The sequence below is a fragment of the Dendropsophus ebraccatus genome, chromosome 2 (genome assembly GCF_027789765.1).
Source record: "Dendropsophus ebraccatus isolate aDenEbr1 chromosome 2, aDenEbr1.pat, whole genome shotgun sequence".
Taxonomy (NCBI): Eukaryota; Metazoa; Chordata; class Amphibia; order Anura; family Hylidae; genus Dendropsophus; species Dendropsophus ebraccatus.
In genome coordinates this window covers 196,747,629-196,765,310 of record NC_091455.1, presented here as the reverse complement: position 1 = coordinate 196,765,310, position 17,682 = coordinate 196,747,629, and the positions used below count along the sequence as shown (strand labels likewise).

Sequence of the window (17,682 nt, the reverse complement as noted above, 5' to 3'; positions counted from 1 at the left end):
TATAAATATGGGTGGCACATCCCGGATGATAAATGACTGTATCTCTCACAAATGAATGCAATAATTCTTTATTGATGTATCAAAAACTACAAGTGCAAGACCAACATCTAAAAACATTTAAAAACAGAGAAAAGTTCTATTGGACTGGGCAAAATAACCTCAGTGCCAGAACACCCTGACTGGTACAAGTGTAATCCCCCTCCCATGAAAACAAATGATATACAAAGGAAAAACAATAAGTAAAATGACCAATAAGAAAAAATATGAGAAATATGACTGTGGCTGTAGCTCAATCTATATCTGAGATGGACACAAAGACCAAAATAACTCAAGGAAATAGAAAAAAAATTGCACATAATAAAGCATAAGAGCAGATATCACCATAGGAGATACTATTGTTTGACCGAAAATTCGCAAAGCTCGCAAAACTAATTTCCGGCTACTTCGCTCATCTCTATTATATAAAATTTTTTATTAGAATAAATTACTTACAGGACCATCAATGAGAAATCGATACATATGTGGATGACCTTTGGCCCAGTTGGTATAATACACTCCACTCTGATCCGACCAAACAAACTTGGCTGCCCTATGCTTGTCATGTAATCCAATCCATACATCAGCCTTAGTGTTTTTTAAGTTAGACATCAAAAAAGCTGGAAGAAAACACATCATATGTATCATCATATGGGGAAATGTAATGTAGTCTAATAATCTGAAAACTCTTTACCATGGAGTAATTTCTACAACGTGCACATGGCATTTTTCAGCAGATTTCTCCTAGGCAAGTTGTCTTTCTCTGGCTAGGTTCACACTATGTAAAAATGATGGCCATCTCTCATAATAATGACCGTCATCGCCAAAAATGTCTGTTATTTTGGAAATAATGGACGATATTTGCACAACGATGGCCATTGTTTAGAAAAACGTCCGTCATTTTTACATAGTGTGAACCTAGCCTCTGTCTGCACTCCCCTCTCCCCTCTCATCTTCCTTCCTCCCATTCTCCCTTTCCACTCTATAGACTTGTAATCTGAAGCTACAAGTTGTAACTAGTGATGAGTGAGCTTGCCAAAGGTTCCTCCGAATCTTGCATGCTCGGCATTTGACTTCCAATGGCTGCAGAAGTTGGTTGGGTATGGGTAAAACTTAAAGGGGAACTCCAGCAGAAAAGAATATTTTAAATCAACGGTTGTCAGAAAGTGCCAGAGATTTGTAATTTACTTCTATTTAAAAATCTTAATTCTTCCTGTATTATCAGCTGCTGTATCTCCTGCAGGAAGTGGTGTATTCTTTTCACTCTGAAACAGTGCTCTCTGCTGCCCCCTCTGTCCATGTCAGGAACTGTCCAGAGTAGTAGCAAATCCCCATAAAAAACCTCTCCTGCTCTCCAGACTGGAATTCCTGCAGGACATACCACAGCTGATAAGTATTGGAGGACTTGAGATTTTTTTTTAATAGACCAGCACCAGTAAATTTGTAAAAAATAAAAAAAAAATATATTTTTATTTTGCCAAAGTTCCACTTTCAGTTGATTTTGAGAGTGGATGACAATGAGAACATACTATATGATGCAGTTGGCTTGACTAACTGTGTAGTGGCCGGACGTGGTTACTGCATTTCAGCTGCCATTCACGTGAATGGGAGCTGTGCTGCAGTTGCATGTTGTTACGACTACACAGTGAACGGACCCAACTGCTTCCGGCCCTGTTCATTGTGTAGTGCAGCAATCAGTTACTCATGGTCTATCCTGGGGAAAGCTTATCAGTGTATTTTGCCTAGAAACCCAATTTATGCAATTCTGATGAATGCCATGGTCCTGGAGGTTGGTCCTCACTCATCAACCTATCCTAAAGTTAAACTATCAATGTAATAGTAGTAGTAAAGCTAAGTCCCTTTGGATACAATTACAGAGCTTTTCACAGGGTACTTGCACAATGACAGTAGATGATACAGTCTATACATTACTTACCTTGTACCAAATCATCATTTATAGTGACCAAATCTCCTCCTAGGGACTGACACTCACGTCTGGCATTATCCCAGTGAACCCCTTCATCTTCTCCTGTGCCAAATATTCCATAACACTGAAATATATTAACAGAATTTGATTATAATGTTATGTCAAACTCCTTTTGAGAATCTAAAGATGAAAGAACAAGGAAGCCCGAAAACACTTTTGACCTGAATTTAGGGTTGAACTCAGATTCGGGCAGAACCAAGATGTTTGCAGACTTTGGCAAAATGGCGCCAGCTACACTGCAGAGCAGGAAAATAGGAAGAGGAAGGAGAGATCACATGGCCAGCACGTCTACCACAGAAGTGTAACCTGGTGTATAGGCGCAGGAGCAGAATGACAGACCAGAGTCCAATAGCTTAAACAGGGTAACTTTTTTTTACTGAGAATCTTCAGTGCAATACAAGGCAATAAGAATACTTTTGGAATGCAGGTACAGGCAAGAGGTAGTTGTATAGACTTTTTTGGTAAGAGTAGAGGGGAGCAGAGAAGCGTCTTGAGAGCCCTGTAGCTGTGTACTCTGCTAGGATAGAATAGTAAAGAAGAAAGATACTCGTATTCACGTATAGATCCCTCTGATCTGACCGCTTTATGCCCTATAGTGTCGGGTACCCGTCCTGCTAGGGTAGTGTGAGATCCCAGGTACCTGCGCTGGGTTGAGCAGAGTTCCCAGGTTTTCCCAGAACAGCTGTGCATTGCAGCAGGATACGTAGGCTTTAACTGCAGCTTTGTCCTACTGGGGTCAGTACGTAGCTCAGGTATACTGCCCTGTGTAGTGTGGAAGGCATCCCTAGCGTGGACAAGGTTTGCCTCAGAGGATGTCCTTCCTCCTGAGGGGTCTAGCACTGCATGCTAGAATAAGTCTCTGGGTCTCTGACAAGGGTCCTGGCCTGAGCCAAGCCCTGGCTTCACTGCAGCAGGAACTGTGTCTGTGTGTTGCTCTCTCCACTGACTAAAGACAAAAACACAAACCCTCCCACTATAAACTAGTTCCTTTTTATAGGGTTCTCTTAGCTAGTCTGTGATTGGTGGGGTTGTGTGTGTAGAAGAGAAAATAGAGGTGATAGGGCAGAAAGAAGAGGGAAACAGACCTGCACCTAAGATAGGATAAGTACAAACATGTGACATTAAACAAGTTAACCCATTGCTTCCTTTAGTTTGGCCTAGGCTATTTTATACCCCTGGGTATACTCTGGCCCAGGCTATTTTATACCCCAGGGTATACTCTGGCCTAGGCTATTTTATACCCGGGTATAATCTGGGCGGGGGATAAACTGGTCTGCTAAACCTAGGCAGCTGCCCCCCCCCCCCCCCCCCCAGCTACGGCCCTGCATTCAAAAACATTTTGCCTAGCTGACAGACCATTGGATAAAGAGAAGCAGGATGGTCATTTCCACAAATGACGATCACTTAATCCACTAACAAGCATGAGCAGCTCCCACAGTTTATTTGGCCACCATCCAGAAACAGGTGGCATTGTGATTACACTCCACTGTTGCTTAGCAAAAATAACTTTGGTGCCCTGTTAGCCCATTATGGGTCCTGCCATTGACAGACAGCTACTGTTGCCCTTGATTGCAGTGTTATTTCGAGAGACTGTTCGGAGAGACTGCTGGACTGGAACAGTATCATCTTCAGCAATAAATTCATGATCTCCTTGGGGTGGAGTTGGACTATGGAGTTGAAGGCGGGATGAGGGCTTCTATCCTGCCTATACTGTGGAGTGACACATTGCCCCCTGCTGGTGTGATGATGGTGCAAAGCTAAAAACGACAGTCGGACACTTCTAGTAGTGATACAAGGGGCACTAACAGCTCAGTAATGTACCTAACATCCTGTCTCTCATTGCCTCCATGAATAAAGCTCCCCATACACACAAGGAGTGTTTCCTCCATACCATCTTTGGCTCCTCAGTCACCAGATTTAATACCAATCTAGCATTTATGAGACCAGCTTTAACACCCCCTTTAACAACCTTCGAGCGTGCAGGATCTACAGGCCCAGCTACAACATCTGTGAGCCAATGTGTGGAAGGATGCCATAAAGAACCTGCATCCTCCATGCTCAACTGTCTTATATCCAGACAATAGGATACAAGGGCCTCATTTATACAATTCTCCCCCCAAAAACATTTCCTTTACTTTTAATATTGCAATCACTTCCATAGATCATTATTACATTCACACATAGAAGGTTTAATCCCATTTAAACAACTCACATCCGTTATATATGTATTAAAATTACCTTTTTTCCAAATGAAAGCCAGTCTGATGGGCATCCACCTTCTGGTGCAGGAACAGTCGGTGCGAATGTTGCATTAATGGAACTATTTGTCCTTTCACAGATAAATCCTCTAGGCATCCCACAATTTATGTCATTCCAAAGCCCTATAAAATGATAGAATAGAAACAAACATATTAAACTCTAGACTTGCCGTAATAAATATAATTTTTTTTTATGCCAGTGCAAAAAAATATTTGGTTGCATGTAAAAGGTTAAGAGGAAATTCTAATCACGCATGCATGGGATAAGCAATGAATTGGATGGGGATATGAGGCATGTTGACACACGCGAACAGGATATAACAGGATATAACACTGAGTATATATATAGTGGTAACCTAATGATAAAGATGGGAATCCCCACTCTGTATTCCCCAAAAAGAGAGGAAGGAGCGTGCGGCTGTTTAAACTTGCCGAGCTGCTCCTGCTTCTCTCAGCTGCAGGGGGACACCCTGTAAAAAAGCGGAAATTCCACTGATTATGATGGGAATCCCCCGTCTTTACAAGGTGTTTCCCATAGAGAGGCAGCAGGGGGCGGCTGTATAAACTCTCTCAGCTGCGGGGAACACCCTGTAAAGAAGCGGAGATTCCCATCATAATGAGGGGAATCCCTCAGCTGAAAGAAGCAGGAGCTGCCCACTCCTGCCTCTCTCTCTGTTGCCAGGAACAGAGTGGAGATTCCTGTCATTATGATGGGAATCCCCAATACTGTTCCCGAACACCTCAATAACTGTCAGCTGAACAATAGATCAGCTGACAGTAATCGGCCGATTTTGTTTGAATTCCAAAAAATGTTTGAGTACCGAACTTCAGGGGGAAATTTTGTTCGAAAAGTGAATTTTTCGGACACCGAGGTGTTCAGGAACCAAGCTATTGATATTGATGTGTATAGTTATATTCTACAGTAACAGTGCCCTTTATAGGATATGACTACTGTTTGCAAAAAATTAAATACAAACAAAATCTTCTTTCTCCTATAAGATGTGGAGAAAGACTTTGTTACATATAGAAATGTTAGTACAATATTACCCCTGGATGTCAGCATCTCAGTGCAATACTCATCATAACTGACAAAGTTAGGTTCTTCCGAATTCCAGGCAACAAAGTCAACTGGAGAACCATCCATCCACCTAACAACAAATAAACAACGCTGTTAAGGCAAGGTTAAAGCACAATATAACAAATCAGTTAAAGGAGTAGTCCCACCAAATTCAAAAAAAGGAGGAAGGCGGGGTGCGGGAAAATAATAAACAGTAAACTTGCCTATAACCATGCTCCATAGGGCTGCTCCCGAGTCCAGCTGACAGCCACCAGTGTCCTGCAGCACTTCCATTTGCAATGTCTTGTCCCCGACTGAGTGATTTCCCACTCAGCCAATCAATGACTGGGGCAGTATAGCACCCCAGTCACTGACTGGTTGAGCGGGCGATCGCTCAGCCAGACCACGACATTGCAGCTTGAAGAGCCAGGTACATGTACCCAGTTTCCAGCTAAAAATGAAAAATCCGCTGCCAGAATGTAAACCCGTCCAAAATGATGAGACATAGGATCACAGTGGATTTCACTGCGGAACGTACTGAGTGAAATTGGCTGCAATCCTGTACATGTGAAACTGGCCTAAGGGCGGGTGAAAGGCTGCATACATAGTCGAAACGTTGCATTGGTGTGAATTAAACGTGAAGATTTGTATGGAAGTGTGGTCTCTTATGTATTTTTTGGATTACTATTTGTACCTGGGTCCGGTGAGACGTGCACCTGCACATTTATATGCATTCCTGGTCTGGTGCTGCTTAGACTTTTTGTATTTTTGTGGATTACATGCATATATAGTAATATTATGAATCCCAGAGCCCATTCACGTCTTTCGCATTTCGCTTGTATGTCAGAGGTTAAATGGCAGAATTCCTTTAAAGGGGTATTTCAGTGTACTCACGGCAGGTCCATAGATACAAAAGCATGGTAGACTACAATTTTGAGTCCTGAACAAAAAGTGTACTCCATGATTGCCACCTTTAGGGTATGTGCACACTGAGGAATAGGCGAGGAATTTGAAGCAGAATCCGCTCTTAAATTCCACTTGAAATTCCTCCCGTAAAATATGTACAGAGTAATGTCCCATTGTGTTCAATGGGATTTCCGCTCTGTTTTTCACATGGCAGAATTTTCTACCGCAGATCTGCTTTCCGACCAAAGAATTTACATGTCAATTCTTTGGGTGCGTTCACATAATGGAATCCGCGCAGAAAACTTCCTATGGATTCTGCCGCTCCCCCCCTTCCCCCTCCGCGCTCCTGCTTGAATCTCCGCCCATCCTTTAGACTCCATTCTATACTCAGGCAGATTCTGCTGTCTGCCCAAAGAATTGACATGTTAATTCGACATGTCAGTTCTTTGGGTGGGCGGCGGAGTCTTTGGGAAGGGCGGAGATTCAATTGGGAGCACCGGCTGATTCCGCATTCCGCCGAAAGAATTGATATGTCAGTTCATTCGGCGGAATGCGGAATCAGCCTACCCAAAAAATGGTGTCTATGGAGCCGGCGGAAAGGTGCGCGACCGTGAGCGCGTACAGCCGTCGGAATTCTGCGGAGTTTATCCGCGAGAATTCCGTAGTGTGAACCCACCCTAACTGTATAAAACTCCTTTAAAGTGTTGAAAATACTTTTTATGTTCACTGGAGAGACGAGGAGGTTATCTTTTTGGCGGACATATTTGGCACTCACAAATAAGGAATTGTATTTTTTCTAGCACCCCACTATCCCTAATCCATACCAACCATGTAAACAACAGCTCTAGACAGTATATCAGCCATATGCATTCAATAATCAAAGATAATATCAGCCACCATTAGGCACCTACTTAAATTCTTTATCCAGTCCCAAATGTAGGCCAATGTAATAAGATGGTTCATTTATCTTGTTTGCTATCTAGAAATGAAAAAGAGAAGATCAAGGTAAGTAAGGCTCAGTACACACATGACGTCCATGTTGTAGTTTTTTTATATATTTTTTTTTGTCTGGAGCCTGATCTGATCAACTCCACAACTAATATAAGTAAATGGAGTCGGGTTGTGACTCCAAGCAGCTGAGATCATGATCCAGCAGTCGCAAAAAAAAAAAAAATCCATCCTTGTTGCTGTGCATTTCTCTGCAGATTTCTGCCTATTTCCAGAAATTATATTCTACAAGTGTATTAACCTTTAGGTTTCACACAAATGTAAGGGCCCTATTATACGGAAAGATTATTATGTGAGTTATCTTTTTGTGTGTATTAAACGACTAACCAAAATCTGTTTGTGTATCGTTGATCCCATCTTTTGAGATGACCATAAAATCGCTGTTAATTGTTCGGTAATCTTGCGATGTACGTTCATTATTACAATTGTTTCATTGTTAGAATTGTTTATTATTGTTCTGTGTATTATGGTTCAGGTTGTTAGCAAAAGGGCTTGTATGCCATAATGTATCGCTAATCGGAGAAAACTAAAAAATTGCTTTGTCTAAAAGGACTCTAATATTGTGTTCACCGACCATTTTTTTAAGCTATAATATTTTTTTTTTTTTTTTTTTTTTTTTTTGCTGGACTTACAGTAATTTTTTAGTATGTTTTTTTTTTCTTGGACCCTCTTTTGGTCTGTTTTTCTTTGTTTGCGCCCCCCACCCCCATTCTTATACCTGCTTGATTGGTTGTCAGCTGTCAATCATTCAGGGATAGGGATGGAAGGGGGAGTGAGAAGGCTGTTACAGCCCTCAGCACTTCGAAATCTTGGGAACACCTCTTTGACTCTTTGCACAGGAGAATAAAAGCATTTCTCTATGTTATAGAAGCACAGAAGGATATCTGAACAGTACCATGTGTCTCTGAACTGCTATCTTACAGTGTCAGCAGTTTAAACCTAAATTGACAGATTCCCTTTAAATGAGAAGAAGAAGAAGAATTCAGAACTCACATATTTCCAGAGGAATTTCCATTCAGGTTCACTGTTAATGGTGACAAGATGGGAAAAGTTGCGATTACAAAATTCTCGCGCTTTCTCCATCGGCATTTCATCCTTGCTAATATAGTATTGGCTGTCATTGTAGATCAGCCAGCCGTCACTTGTAAATTCATATTCTGCCATGTAAAAGGGGAAACAAATAAGAATATTAAAAAGACTATATTGGTGACAGTATGAAACATAGTCTACCTCCTGGTATATTTTCTGCCAAAGTGGCATCTAGTGAGTAAATACTATATATCTGTATTTTCTAGTCCTGCAGTTTAGAGTTCTATGTTTTCTACTATGCTTTTTTTCATATTTGCCTGGAATTCCCAGCAAACTAAATAGCGTGGGCACCATTAATATTAAAGGGGTTCTCAAGGATAAGAAAAAAAAAAGCTGCTTCCTTCTAGACACAGCGCCACCCTTGTCCTCAGTTTGTGTGTGACTTTTAATACCACACACAATCTGTGGACAGGTGCGGTGCTGTTTTGAAAGAATTTTTTTTTTTAACACAATGGAGAGTGCGGCCAAAGCTGCACTCTCCATTGTGTGACCTGTCAAGCTTATGCGGCCGCTATTCAATGAATAGCGGACGCACAAAACTGACATGTCAGTTTTCACTGGGTATCCCGGCCGGAGAGTATACCTTGTGTATATGCTCTGGCCGGGATCTCATTGAGTGCAGCGCAACATAAGTTTTGTATTAATCACAGCCATTGTTGCAAATCGGCAACAACGGTCGTGATTAATATAAAACTTACGTTGTGTGAACATGGCCTAATAGTGCAATATAGACTTCTTTATTAAACATACAGAACAAAAACGCCAAGATAAAACACTTAAAATACAAAAAAAAAAAAAAATACAAGTGCACAGGTCTGGACCTGCTAGGGCTTGATGGGAGGGAGAGTGCCTGGCAACACACACAGGCTGCAATAAGAGACAGACACAGCTGATGCCATATACAATGCCAAATACAAGATACAATGCCATATACAAGATAAATAAGGGCCAGATATAGTGATTTGCACACACAGGATAGATTATCTTAAAAAGTCCATGCCGATCTGAGCGTGGATACATCAGCAGCTGATTTTCAGATTTTGTCATCATATCTGTATCACTTTAGGGGGTTTCTTCTGAGGTCTATATCCATTTAGTGGGATTTTTCATGCCTATATCATAACAGTGATTGATTGATCAGGTTTAGGAATGAAAACTACATTGCTTACCAGTAGGTTTTGGTTCTTCTTTTAATACTGCTCCTAGACATAAAAAGGAAAAAGTAAGCGTTAGAAACAATCTGTATCAATTGCACACTGGCAATTATATCTCTTCCATTAGTATACTTAATTAAGTATATGTGTGTGTGTGTGTGTGTGTGTGTGTGTGTATGTATGTATATATATATATATATATATATATATACTGTTTTACTTTGATAGGTATTTACCTTTTTTTAGCTTACAAACCCATGGAAATAAATGATCGCAGGCTATATCATTCCAACCATTGCTATGGCCATTTTTATACAGCATCCCACAGAACTCCTCTCCATTGAGATTGTTGGGTTCCATAAAGTACCAGTTTTTATAATTCAACTAATAGAAAAAATTACATATGGTAAATGCATTTGTGTAAAAAAAACAGATAAACAAAAAAAAAATAAGGACCCCCTCCACAGATTCCTTGGAAAATGAAAGGTGGAATCTGATTGGTTGCTAGGGGCAACTGAGCCAATTTTACTTTACACCAGTTTGATAAATCTCCTCCTTAGTATTTTAAGAGTGATACCTTACTCCTTACTCCTCAATAAGAAGAAAGAGCTTTAATTGGTGTACAAATCACAAACAACAATAACCCTTTGAGTACTACAGCTGTGCAATACATAGGTAGAGGATATACATTCTAGCGACATCTAGTGGCAAAACTTAAGTACGACTACATCACCACTTACACTTGGAGTACAGGCTTTTGCGAAGGGTGTATCTATTAGCAACAGTAGTGGAAAACAAGGTCTGAACAGAGTCAGTAATATTTGTGATCATAATTGTTGAATAATATACGAGGCAATACTTACAGGAGTGCCATCTGACCATGTGAAACCTTCATCCAAATTATTAAGCACTAGACCAATCCACGTAGGCTTTGGTCTGCTAATTCTGTAGAAAGAAAAAAATACATGAATACATTTATCTAGTGACTATGTACAGGCTGCATTCTACTGGTATATGCTAATATAAAAGGACTGTCCAGGTTTTTACTCACTTCTTCATAAAAAACAAAACAAAAAACATTTGTTTGGTTTGACAACTTCTGTCCTTAGTAAAGCCATGCTGGTTATCACTTATAATACTGTTACCCCCTATATATTCCTCTATGTAGTCCACTATAAGCCCCTTGAATACTTTCCCCACGATGGACGTTAAGCTTACGGGTCTATAGTTACCTGGGGAAGTCCTAGAACCCTTTTTCAAGATCGGCACTACATTTGCCTTACGCCAGTCCCTCGGCACAATACCATTAACTGAAGAATCGGTGAATATTTCAAACGAGGGTAAAGAACATACAGTACTGAGCTCCCTAAGAACTCTGGGGTGTAATCCATCAGGCCATGGAGCTTTGGTTACATTAAGTTTATTTAATTTATCTTGGACCATATCTATAGTAAGCCAGTTCAGTACATTTCACGCACTGGCCCCGCCTCCCTCTGCACTAACCACACCTACCTCACGATCCACCATTCTTTTGTTTATACCTTTTTACATTTTTTTTACCTCTTTATAAATTTTTAAGGTATACAGCTTACATCTCTGATTTGTATTTTTTAATGCCCTTTTGTCATCATTGATAGTCCTTTTATAGGAATAAATTTAGCAGTACAGTTATTTAATGTGGATTTGAATATTTTCCATTTATTAGATGTATCAGTATTTGGATACTCAGCTGGCTGGGACCAAAGAGCAGGGTACACAGGCAGGATACACGGGCAGGGAACACCAGCAGGAAACACAAGCAGAAAACACAGTGAGCTGAGACCGCACACTATGGGAAGCATGCAGAGGCTCCAACACTAAGGTTATCTTCCCACAGCGTATCTTTTCGTAAAAGTACGGCCGTTGTTCCAATGGGCAACCATGGCCGTACTTTGTATGAAAATACACGCTGCCTTATCTTCTATTGGATCCCGGACACATCAGAACTTTGCGGCGTGAAAGACCATCCGGACGATACTGCAGTAGCACCCGGGATGATCTTTTCAGAGACCGGCCGTTCCATGACCCGGCTGGGTCACGGAACAGCCGGTCCCTCACACTGTGGGAACATAGCCTAAGGCTGCATTCACATGTTCAGTGTTTTTCCTGGTCCATGATTGTGGTCTGCTAGCTACCTCCGTGATCCGTGCAAAACAGTCCGTTTTGTCATCCGTTTTGCATCCGTGTCCTTTTTTTTTTTTCACGAATCTGTTTTAAAGCATTTTAAATTACATTGATTACATCACATCCGTGTTTTTCACGGATGAACACGGATGTCATTGATTTCTATCAGATCTGTGTTTCCGTTGTGAGTTAAAACATGTCTTATTTTTAAACAGAACGGATTAGAGATCCCTGAAAACACTGAACATGTGAATAGCCCAATACAAAGCAATGGGCTATAAATCTGCCCCTGTGCACAGATCCGTATGCACGGACAACTTCACAGAATGTGTGAATGCAGCCTAAGGATAGGGCAGGGCAAGAATTTATAGGGAGGTGTTGGTGCAACTACTAATTAGGGATTTACTGTCCCTGTAAATTTCTGCGGAGGGCCCCGTTCGCACCCTAAGTGGCGGGGGCGCGCAAGCCGACAGTGAGGATGCCAGAGAGAGCGAGCAGGAGCACGGACACGTGAGGCGCCCTGTGGGGCTGAAGAAACACGTGGGGCAGCAGTGGCTGTCCGGAGCATGGAACTCCGCTACAGCCTTGACACAGGGAAAATGGCCTTTTTTAAAATTAAAAATTAAGGGGGGGGGGGGGGGGTATTTTTCAAGACTGACATACTTGTACAGCAGTCTTAGATAAAACCCCACCCCCTTTTACCCGGCCAGATTTACTAAGAAGTGCACGCCTCTTAGTACAGCTAGCCGACCCTTCGCCAGACAGGAATTGCGCAATTTTTCATCTGGAACAGGCAAACTAGGTGTGGGAGGAGGCCCCACCTCCTCTCTGCCTTGACACACCCCCTGCCCATCAGGTGAGCGGGGGTTACGGTTGGCGTACGCCAGAGAGAAGGCAAGAATCTGCTCCTTCTCTCTGGTGTACACCAGGGGCGCATCCTTAATAAATCTCCCCTTTGTGAGTAGGTTTTTCATTTGTTGGTTAATGAATTCATTCATTGTTGTAAAGCGTGTTTCTTCCATATGAGAGTACTTACAAGGAAGTCACTGCTTACCCCATCAAAGAAAATACTGTTGTCTCATCCTCCCTGCTTGTGATACTGAGCAAGTCACCTCCTACAGTTCTGCAAAAATCTCTGGCTTCTAACCAGGTCCTTTTTTCATAATTTTCTGAAGAATAATGCTGTTGGAAAACCAAAGCGTGAATTATTATTTTTTTTTAATTCTCAATTCAATTATTTTTATCCTTTAACTCCCTAAAGGTCCAAGCTACAGTTCAGCACTGCAGACTTCTGAGATCTCCCTTCATTTGAAGAGAACCTAGTTCAAAAATGTTAAGCATTGTTATCCATTGGTTTGTCACCCTATTCGTAGGGAGTCCTAACATGTAATTGTATCCCCATCCAAAACTGGAACAGCCGGACAATATATACGGTTTTAAGTTCTTACATTGAGAGATTTCCTTACCTTGAAGCATGCATCTCCTGATGAAGTCCAATTGGTTGGACATGTTGGCTCTGCTGTTGTTGTTGGGACAGGCGGTGGTGTCGCTCCTTGTGCTAACTTTTTGCACACATACTTAGTCTTTTCTTCACAGTTGATAACATCCCATAATCCCGCTTTGTTTCCAGTTCTCACAGCGACGCAGCCCTGTCTTCTGTCTATGAAATTTAATAAAAAATTTTGCCAAAAAAACAAACAAACGATCACCAGCAGCAATTGCATGGAAGATGTAGAATTACTTGGTTCCATTCAGATAAAAAGGTTTTGGTCAGTGCAACCTAAGAGCTGCTGTTCTTTTTGGAAGCTATTTACTATGGTGGATAAAGACTCTAGGACAATTCTTGATAGGACAACCCTTGCTGTTCATAATTTTTTTGTGAATGAGGCCACAGAAACCAATGGGTTCTAAATTTGGCCGCAGTTGTGGATAAATTTTGTGGACTTAAATGAGGCCTCCAGGGACCTCATTATGATGCAAACTTCACAAGATGGTATTGCAATGAGGCTTGTCAACTGAGGGTCATGTTGACAATGGTTTTCATCAGTGCCCATAAGGAAAGGCACCCATCCAGGACACAACATAACTAATGACCAGCGCATGTGCTGACTTACCAGCAGGTGCATACACCAGGTAGCACAGTTTGGCTATGACCACCAAACGTCTTTTTTTGGCCGTTTAATGGCCGCTTTTTGGATGGTCGTCATTCTGCAGCCAAACAATGGACATTATTTTAAAACAACAGCCATTATTCCACCAGTAATGGACGCCATCCAAAAAAGCGGCCATTAAACGGACAAAAAAAGACAGTTTGCAGTCAGAGCCTTTAAACCTGTTTTCTTAACTAGTTTACATCTTTTCTTAACTCCTACCACTTTAGTTGAATTCTCAGCAATTTAAATACGTTATCCATGTATCACTATCCCTACAGAATAGAATATGCACAAAAACCTATGCTTTCCTTTACAATTGGCTAATTCTGGTTAAAATTGTGGTAAATAAAATAAATTTTGACCCAACAATGAATTTGCACCAAGCGAAGAACCAAGCTCCATCCTGCAGACTTAGTCTTGGAATAAAAAGGAGGGAGAGGTAAAGAGGTGGTCCAAGAAGCAGCCATGGAGATTCAAAGTTGTAGAACCAATGTAGAACCACTAGATTGCATGGAAACATTGGGCAAGGGGAAGTTACATAATAACCTAAATGTAGGGCAAGGAGCAACTAACCAATTAGAGTCTTTGAAGCTTGGACGGTAGATCAGGGGAACCAGGTGGAGGTGTGAAAGTCAATCTCAAAAAGGGTTGAGGCCATTAGTTTTCCTGGATGCTAAATGCAAATTACTTTAGCACTTCGTTCCTCCAAAGGGCACCATTTTTCCATTACTGAGGAATAACAGGTTTATCTGCCTGCAAGAAGTTTCTGGAAAGGGACTGCACCACATCAAACATAAACAGGAGAGTGGACTATGTTATAATAGGAATTATAGTTCCAGTAACCTCCTGTGGAACCCTGAGCACTGCATCCCAAAAAAGTTTCAGATAAGGGAATCCCCACCAGTCAAGGTTCCTTCTGCCCCTCCACAATACCAGCAAACATCAGAGATAGCTGGATAACATTTGTGAGGAATGGCAGGGGGAAATTTTTATTTTATTTTTTTATCACCTTAGTAACTTTTGTGCCTTTGCAGCAGTTTCTTTGGAGTGGAAATATTTAGATCATTAGACTTGTTTCCTGAGTTTAAATTCTCAAGCTTTACAGAAGGTGGGAAGTTGTAGAGCTCAAAGTAAGATTAATAATTAATAAAGAATAGAAATGGCATGCGACATGCAGAAGGAAGACAGACACATATTCTCAAAAGTTGACAAAGACCGGTATAATTTGGTGGCTCCTGTGGAATAGTTTAATAACGGATCTCATTGAGGGTGGTTTATCTCAACAATGGATGCTAGAGGAAGTAGTTTGTCCCTTGATATAACATGTCAGAATCGGAGTGGGAAAATCTTAAAGGAGAAGAGAGATCGATAGTTTAACCCTTTTAACGATGGGGTGGTACTCTGATAACACAATGGAGGACACACTATGTATTGTGAATTTCAATATTATTATAATAGCAATGAAAACCTGTGTCGAGTTTGAAGGCTTGGCAAAAGAATACATGCAGTACAATGTGGTTAACAACATTTTGGTTGGCAAAAAGTTAAACTGTAGTTGCATGAACAGTCAGCATGATCAGAGCACCATAGAGTGGAGACAGGACTTACTTGGCATGTCTGCGTTCCAGTGTGTGTACAAAACTTTTTGCCTGTTGGCCCATTTAAAAGTGTTGCTATCCTCCATATCAGATAGTCCTGTCCAGTAATATTTCTCTGGCCTGAATCCAATCAGACTTGTCAAATAGGCCTGCTCAAACCTGCAGTGAGAAGCCAAAATTTTTTTATTTTTGGCTCCAGACAAAAGACTAAATAAAGTACATTGTACTCTGTGGCGCTAAAATGTCTTTGCCAGTACAAGTGAATGCCAAGGATATGACAATCCTCTAATAATGGCAAAGACAATGTGTAAAGATATCAGGCTTTTATTTGTTGGAAATGTTGCAGCAGCAATAGTGAAATATAGAGATGCATCTGAGCTGGGATGAAACAGATAACACTGCAGGAATAGTAATAGTATAAGTGCATTATTTGAGCAATAATAAAGTAAATCTGGAGTGCTTTTTTAAGTCCTCTTAGTCCTTTAAGTACATAATTAAATTACGGTTTCAATAGCAAATGTCTAGAGATGAGTGAAGCAGACGGAAATTCGTTTCACGAGGTTCGCAAAATTTTGGTCAAACTTGTTAAGATTCACAAATCAAAACTTAACGAAGTTCCTTAAAACAGCAAAAACTATAGTAGCTACAGTACTGGGACTATTACAGAAGGGGGAATTTGTTACAGCATTTTATTGTATAAGTGTCATAAATTGAAAAATCACAATTTAAAAAGAAAAGTCAATCAGTTAGTCAATCATCCATTTTCCGCCATTCCTCTCCTCTCTGTCCCTATATCCCTCTGTTAGTCTCTCCCTGCTCTGCTGTAACTGCCTGCTGACATCCTGCTTTCTCCTCCACACACAGCTGACTGGCCACCTCCGTTACCGAACCTTATAACCTTATATAGTGGGGGGGTGCTGACATCACAGAGGGGCCTGCAGCTGATTGGATGGGCACTAGGGATTATGGTTAATCCCTTTCTCCCACCCAGTGATGCTCCAGGCAGCATGTGCTGCCGCCATTTTGTTTTGTTTGCGAATTTCCTTAAATTGTCGGGAATTCGCTTCGCAGAACGAAGCGAATTGGCAGAGCGATTCGCAGCGAATCCTGATTTATCAGATTCGCTTTTCTGATCTCTACATATGTCCATGTGTCCAAATCTTTTTTTCCCCTGTCCTCTGCTCATAGGACAGAATAGCTCTACTCATACAGCACCCACATGTACCCCATGCACAGTTTACCACCTTAGAAGTCACAATCAATGGCAACAAATGATTTCACAAATGATGGGATCTCAAGGAACAGTGACATAATAGCTGTTTTTTCTCCACCCTGCTCCCCAAACCATAACCATATAGCCATAAGTAATAACCAAAGATGCTATAGGTAGATATAATAATCACCTGTCTTCAATAGTCATCAGGAAGGCTCCATGATGGTTACATGTGCTGTTCGCTTCTGCAAAAGTACTGAGCGATTCCCCTATTAGATAGCAGTAGGATCCGTATCTCTTCCAACCCTGGTCACACATGAAAGGATTATAAATCAGTGTTCTATTATTTCCATTTGCAGGAACTACTGAGATGGAGGAAAAGGTGTATTATCCCTCAAAATAGAAAAATGATATAAACCCCTAGCCTAATATACACCATCATTTTAACACTATCTATGGGAAAACAGCCCCCTCCAGTGTAATCTTTGACTGTTTTAGTCTATTTGTTGACCTTTCTACAGGTTTGGGATCATCACAGTCAGTGCGATCATATGACCAGGAAGCAGCTATATTTCCTAGGAGACACTGCAGTCTAGCCCTTAGTAACTTCCTAGTTACCACAGATCACTTTTTCCTTCTCCCTCCACTAGCTTGTATATGAAGTAGTCCCTCACTACTTTGTCCTTTTATTGTGTGCTTCATCAATGACCAAGAGTGTGCATGCGTTCGAAACGCATCAGATTTCCTGTGCGCTGTGGATGAAAAAGGTGATAACTGGGATGGGAATACCCTTTAAATATTAAAATGTGCTTGAATAAAAGAAACAAATCCTGTCAGCCATGATGTACTTTACCTGATCACATCCAGGCTGAGCCTCAGTATCTTGTTCTTGATCATTCGGCAGGGATTTTCTTTTGCAAATATATGGAAACCGTTTCTCACATATCTTGTCCGCCCATTGTCCGTCCTGTATAATTATTTATTATAAGGAGGGTAATACCTTATCACTAACAACATTAACATCAGCTGTATCTTCATGGACCTCAGGTTCACCATGTCA

General features: G+C 41.1%; 1 protein-coding gene across 4 annotated transcripts in view; it reads right to left on the bottom strand.

Annotated features, from left to right (window-relative positions):
• Positions 1 to 17,682, bottom strand: part of LOC138783824 (macrophage mannose receptor 1-like) — a 56,355-nt gene that overhangs the window by 26,300 nt on the left and 12,373 nt on the right. For all 4 annotated transcript variants that reach the window (XM_069959027.1, XM_069959025.1, XM_069959026.1 and 1 more), the window contains exons 9-22: positions 17,476 to 17,589; positions 16,813 to 16,928; positions 15,420 to 15,568; positions 13,125 to 13,318; positions 12,713 to 12,840; positions 10,359 to 10,440; positions 9,732 to 9,879; positions 9,511 to 9,543; positions 8,246 to 8,409; positions 7,156 to 7,223; positions 5,329 to 5,429; positions 4,262 to 4,404; positions 1,973 to 2,087; positions 493 to 656 (exon numbers count right to left, since the gene is read on the bottom strand). In XM_069959027.1, the coding sequence (XP_069815128.1) occupies positions 493 to 656; positions 1,973 to 2,087; positions 4,262 to 4,404; positions 5,329 to 5,429; positions 7,156 to 7,223; positions 8,246 to 8,409; positions 9,511 to 9,543; positions 9,732 to 9,879; positions 10,359 to 10,440; positions 12,713 to 12,840; positions 13,125 to 13,318; positions 15,420 to 15,568; positions 16,813 to 16,928; positions 17,476 to 17,589 (1,719 nt within the window). The remainder of the gene's footprint in view (positions 1 to 492; positions 657 to 1,972; positions 2,088 to 4,261; positions 4,405 to 5,328; positions 5,430 to 7,155; positions 7,224 to 8,245; positions 8,410 to 9,510; positions 9,544 to 9,731; positions 9,880 to 10,358; positions 10,441 to 12,712; positions 12,841 to 13,124; positions 13,319 to 15,419; positions 15,569 to 16,812; positions 16,929 to 17,475; positions 17,590 to 17,682) is intronic.